General features: G+C 37.9%; 1 protein-coding gene across 3 annotated transcripts in view; it reads left to right on the top strand.

Annotated features, from left to right (window-relative positions):
- Positions 1 to 854: 854 nt before the first annotated feature.
- Positions 855 to 6000, top strand: part of TLE4 (transducin like enhancer of split 4) — a 103704-nt gene continuing 98558 nt past the window's right edge. For all 3 annotated transcript variants that reach the window (XM_026090647.1, XM_026090646.1, XM_026090645.1), the window contains exons 1-2: positions 855 to 938; positions 2312 to 2356. In XM_026090647.1, the coding sequence (XP_025946432.1) occupies positions 918 to 938; positions 2312 to 2356 (66 nt within the window). In that variant the 5' untranslated portion in view covers positions 855 to 917. The remainder of the gene's footprint in view (positions 939 to 2311; positions 2357 to 6000) is intronic.

Below are 6000 nucleotides of genomic sequence, written 5' to 3'. Positions count from 1 at the left end.
CCAACGGTCCCCCGCGGCCGTAACGGTCCCTGCGGGGCGGGCTGCCCCGCTGCCGCGCCGGGGGCCGCGGTCCGTCCTGGCAGGAGCGCCGCGGGGCGGGCGCTCGCCCCAGGCGGTGGCAGCGCGTTGTCCGTGCTTTCCGCTTCCCCCCCCCCCGGGCCGCAAGGCACTTTTGGGGTGGCCGGCCGGGGTCATGCCGCGCTTTTCTGTCGGCGCCCGGCCGCGGGACCCCACGGCCGAGCCCGGTGGCCCAGCCCGGTGGCCCCGCGGCGTCAAGCGGCTCTCGCAGGGCTTGGAGCGCGCCCCGCAAGCAAGCACAGCGGCCGGCCGAGGGGGTGGTGGTGTTGGCCGCGGCATCCCTTAAACCGCCTTGCAAGTCTGTCATCAAACGCAGCAGAAAAACAACAAAAAAAACCCCAACAACTTCTTGCTCCTTTAAGTGACGATACGCGTTTGATTCCTCTGTGGTTTGAATGAAAGCAAGAGGTGTTTCTAAAACTCATTTAAATAAAAGCTCAGAGAACTAAATTACGAATTTGTAAGTGGCTTCTGAAGCTTTAGAGTTATAAGTATGAACCATGGTGTTTGCGTTTTCTGTCAACCAGTGGGGTTTTTTTTGTCAGAGAAAAATATTCTCCTGTGTACTGCGTACAGCGCACTCGGGAGATGAGGATGTTGCACAATATCTCTTGAGAGAGGAAAAGGACAAACCCCACCCTTAACTCCCAAGCAGGAGCTAGATTGTAGGTTTTTATTTGTTTGTTGGAGAAATGCTTGGAAAGGGGAGCAAACGTGTGCTCAGAAGAATGTCAGTTTTGCATTATGAAGTATTCATGCTTTTTTCTTTTCTTTTTCCTTTTTTGGTCTTGAACAGTTTAAAGCTAGAATGTGAAAAACTTGCCAGTGAGAAGACAGAGATGCAGCGACATTATGTCATGGTAAGCAAGCTGCTTAACAAATTCAAAATGTCTATTAACTTGGTATACTGAAACTGAAATACATTTGAATTGCTGGAGGTGAACAGGAAGATTATAGCAGTGCTGTTGTTGTTGAGGTTGTTTCAGTAGCTTCTATTATAAATCCTTAGTTTCGGGGGCTTATAACTTGTTTGTAGCAATTAGTTTCTATGCGAAATCTGCTTTTTAATGTTCTGAGAAATTGGGGATATTTCTTCAAAAACCTAACAGATTACTTGGTTAGCCCTTTAAAGGCATGCACAACTTCTTAAGTATATTTAGGGATGATCTTGCTTTTGATGACTTCTCACAACTATCATATCCCCGTAAAGCAGTTCAGGATAATCCTTTTTCTATGAAGAAGTTGAATCAAAATCTTTATATGTATGTATATAAAACTGAAGCCTATTTCCTAGAACTATTTCTTCTGGGCTGCTGGCTCATTGTTTCACTAAATTCAGAATATCAGGGATTGGAGCTGTGAAAGGAATTTCCTTCATGGTTGTGGCCTGTCTGGTTAAATAATTTGCATATGAAGAAATCTCTAAATACATAATTGCATGATGGATCATGATGACTCCAGAGACGCTCTTGCTATCTGCTGTCTTGTGTGTCTATGAAGGATTAGCTGTTTTCCATATGTACGTGACAAATATCATTCTTATATTTACAAAAACAGTAAATAACCTTGAAAAAACTGTTTACCAAGAGCACAAAAAGATGTTGAGGCTCACATTTGTCTTTTTCTGATATGTCTTGGAAGATTGTTTGGTGCTCATGTTACACACTGAACTGAGTTCCCTCTGATACTGAGGCATACATAACAGGAGATGTTTAGAACAGAATAGCTGCTTTGGCTCTGCATTTCAATGCTCTTTCATTTTTTGTATCCCTGCAACTTAATTGTGTCTTTTTTGTGTTTTTAGTTCAAAATATTGAATAACTGGTCTGTTAGACATTGGTGATTTATATGTGTGTCTGGTTTCAAGCACTTCAGGCGTTTTTTGGCATCTTCAGTGTGTGCTATGGAATAAAATCTTGAGCCTTTTCTGTGAGTTTTCTCTGCTTCTAATCTTTAACTCTGGTTGTGATTATTTTTCATGATTTTTTCTGTTGTCTATCTTTTCTTGTTTTATGGCTGTTCTTTGTAAATTTGACAAGAAGCAATGTTGATATAGCAAAAAAGAAAAAAAAGATTGCTATGAAATGTCCTTTCAAATTCCAGGAGCTTTTCAAGGCTAGTAAATGTTTTGTAGGTCTTTATGTCTTTATACAGATGATGTTTGATTCAAAATGAATTTTGGAATGACTTTCATGATTTCAAGTTCTAATAGAGCCATTTTCTTCTTTCTTAGTATTACGAGATGTCCTATGGGCTGAATATAGAGATGCATAAACAGGTAGGCAAATATTTTGTTTTGTGTAAGAATGTTCTGTATAATTTCTCTCATGTTTTGTATAATTTCTCCCATCAGTCTTAAAACAGATGTGTATTCTGTGAGAGTTGATTTAATTGCATGCTTAAGTGCACTGGATATTTTTTGTGTTCCATAATGGCCTGAAACTTCCATCTTGTATATGATACATGGCTCTACCTAGGTTACTTTGTTGGCTCCCAGTTTTGTGTTACTGTGTTGACTTTCCACATGTGATCTCTGCAGTGGCCTTACTACAAAGAGAGTACCTGTGCAAGCAGGGAGGGGAACATGGGTTGTAACTTCGGATCTATCTAACCTCTAATGTTTGAGGTTTACCTTTTGGAACAATAGCTACATCATAAACGTATATGAAGTGTAAACGGTTGTGTATTTGTGTATAGAAAAAGACTGTTATCTTCAGTTAACTTGGACAGATTTAAGCTGGAACTGCAAAAGAAATTGATGCACAGATATGTTCCTATTTCCACAAGCTACTTGCTTGGACCTTTGTCCAAAAGTAGTGTCTTAGTTACTCAAGCTCTAAAGTGTAAATGAGTTCTCTATGAGGATGTTAGCCCGCTCAGTTTTGTGCCTTGAAGTCTAGCACTTAGGCCATGATTAGTAGGAGATTAGTTGGATGGAACATGGTAGTGTAAATCAGAATTTCTTATTCAGTAATATGTGTTTTTAATCTTCTCTAGAGGAGAATGAATTAAACATCTGACCTCTTTCCTAGTGAGGAAACTTTGTATATAGGGGAGCTTAATACTGACAGCTCATTTTAGCAAACGGTTGAGCAATTCAGCAGTGTTACTGGGTACTGTAAATTGCAGAAATAAAGAAATGGTTGAATGGGAGAAGAAAGACCATCTTAAAATTGGTTTGTACGCATTTCTGTTCAAAGTAAGGGATTTTGAACTTCTCTGGGTTGTGGAAATAGGTTTTCTTTATCTTGTTGAGAGCAAACATGTAAGTCAAATGTTTTTTCATGTTATTTATTGTATTTTGTATCCCATTAGCATCCCAGTGCCACAGTACTGATTAGGACCATTTGTGCTAGATGGCATACAGTACGGAGATAGCAGAATTTTCCTGCCTCAAAGCATTTTGATCTGCAGCTCCAAACCTATGGAACTTTGTACATATACATTATTTTACAGACATACGTAGCCCTGTTGAGCTCAAACATACAATTCATGAATGTGGTACATACCCATAAAGACTCAACAAGTGTGTTTAACAAACAGTTGAGAGTAAAAGACTGTTCCTCTAGCTGATCAGATTCTAATTATATGGTTACTCTCTGGACCTGATTCAGGCCACTGGTAATAGTGGAAAGACTGTTCATTAACTCTCAGATGTTTTGGAGCTGTTCTCAAATGAATAGCTAGATTATTTCAGGTACTATTAAAAGAACCTAAAGTAGTAGATGCAAAAACAATTCATAAAGTCCAGAGTCCTTACAGGCCACCTACACAGCAAATTATCATAGGCGTTTGAAGACAACCATCGCAATCAGACTTGTTTATATAGCTAGATACTCTGTTTTTACAGCAATTAATTGTATGTAGACTTAAACTGACTCCACAAAATTCTGTATGTAGAACAAAGTCTGTATGAATGTCAGATATGCAGTTATATTTTTTTTTGAGGGGAAAACAAAAACAAAACCCTTTTAATTTTTAAATTCTAAATAGTTCAGATACTGTGTACAATTATGGTAGTGGAGACTTTAACAATATTCTGGAGAAATTAAATAATAATTACAAATAAATGTGGGGATTACAAAGGACTGAGTTTTAATTAAACACCATTTTCCATTACTGTTACTTGTAATGCAAGTATTTTACTCTCATGAAAAACACTTAAATATTTTTGTCAGATGTTGATGCAAATTAATTGCAAGTCAGGAACTTGTTTGCTGTCATTCTTAAATCTGATGTTAGTTTTATATCTTTCATGTTTTCCCTTCTGTTACCACAGCATTTTTTTTCCTTTCTCTTTTTGTTCATCAACTACAAAATATTTCCCATTTTACTTTAGGATCGCAGTGTTAAGGTCCTATTTTTGTATATGTAGTGTCGATTGTTTCATTTGATGTGTGAGAAGCTTTTTTAGCCTTCCACCTTAAATTCCCTTTTCTTCCTCCTCCTCCATCTTTGAATTGTGCCCAGCTGAAATTGAGTGATTCACTTTTTTTTTTTTTTTAAGCTTTCTAAATTCAATCATATCAAAAATCCTGAGGGCAGTTTATCACATTATGAAATACAGACAGCTCTGCAAACCACCTACTTATTATATTTTCTTTCTTTTTTTTTCACTTTAGCACAGAGGCATATCTGTCTTTATTTGTTTTTCTGGGCAGACAGCCTTGGTTCCTCTTAGGTTGTTTTCCAGATGTACTTACTGGATGCCCTTGTAATGGAAAGCAGGCAATAATGCAGTGAAGTTGCCCTTCGGCATAATTGGGCCTAGTTCTCAAGATCAGGTTAGGCTTATTCACTTGTTAGATTTGCGTCTCAAAGGGTTCAAGAGCAGGAGTCCCTGGAGTCCTTGGAAGTACCCTAGTAATTGGTGGCCCTGATATTTGAAACCTTTGTGTATTTTTCTGTTAAAGCTTCTGTTCTTCTTGGCTGCTCCCAGCCACAGAGTATTTATTTTTAGAGAAATTTTTCACTGGAACAGAAAATGATGGCTGTGATGGAGTCATGACTCTGTGACTTAGCAAATTGATAAAAGGATAAACGCACAGAGCAGTGCTAGTGTGTGTGCATGTGTGTATTGGGGGGAGGAGGAGGAGGGAAGAAGAGCATTTCTTTTCCCAACCCTCATGTGATGCTCATCATCAGTCATCCTGTGTTGATTTTGATAGAAGACTATTAAAGTGAAACCTATGGGGAATCTGTCATTCTGAAAGGAAAGCTAATATAATTAGTACCAATTAAAGTACATTTAGTAAATTGGATTTAATCTTAATTAAGCCTGCATAATGTTGCCAATTTTTAACAATTATGTTTGAGAACATAATTAATTTAAATTTTGGTAACTGAGTAAATAACATTAGACTGGTAGAATTAGTCATTTGTATTTTTTTAAAGACGTGTGGGGTATGTTGTGACATGTGGTGTTATAGTCTAAAATATTAACCTAATTTTTGATATTTTGTAGTAGGATCAATAAAGCTTCAAAACAGACACATTCCAAAGAAAAGCCAAAAAGTCAGGGATTGTGGGTTGCAGTATGAACAGATAGTTCCCTACAGTTTTAAATTTCAGTATTAGAATATATGTGAACGTTTGAATGAGCCTGGAAATGCTCATTTTTTACTAAGCTGCTTTTTTTAACATTTGTTTTTAAGAGGCTCAGTGCATAGTTTATGAATGAATAGTGGATGTGCTGCTCTATGTTTCTAATACAGTGTTGCTACTTGCTGTTGTTGGTCATTCGGTTTAATTCCTGAAATTAGGCAGTTTTAATGTTATGGTAAATAGTTTATTTAAATTGCTGTAATCAAACATGCTTTCTGAAGGTTTTAATTCAGTATTGTAATTATCACTTAAAACAAGTGTCTGTATTTGGCTACAGACAACAGACATTTGTGAATGGGACTGATGGAGAACATAAAC

Source organism: Apteryx rowi, unplaced genomic scaffold (assembly GCF_003343035.1).
Source record: "Apteryx rowi isolate R43461 unplaced genomic scaffold, aptRow1 scaffold_869, whole genome shotgun sequence".
Taxonomy (NCBI): Eukaryota; Metazoa; Chordata; class Aves; order Apterygiformes; family Apterygidae; genus Apteryx; species Apteryx rowi.
Note: the sequence above shows the minus strand (reverse complement) of the source record. Positions and strands in the feature narration are given on the sequence as shown.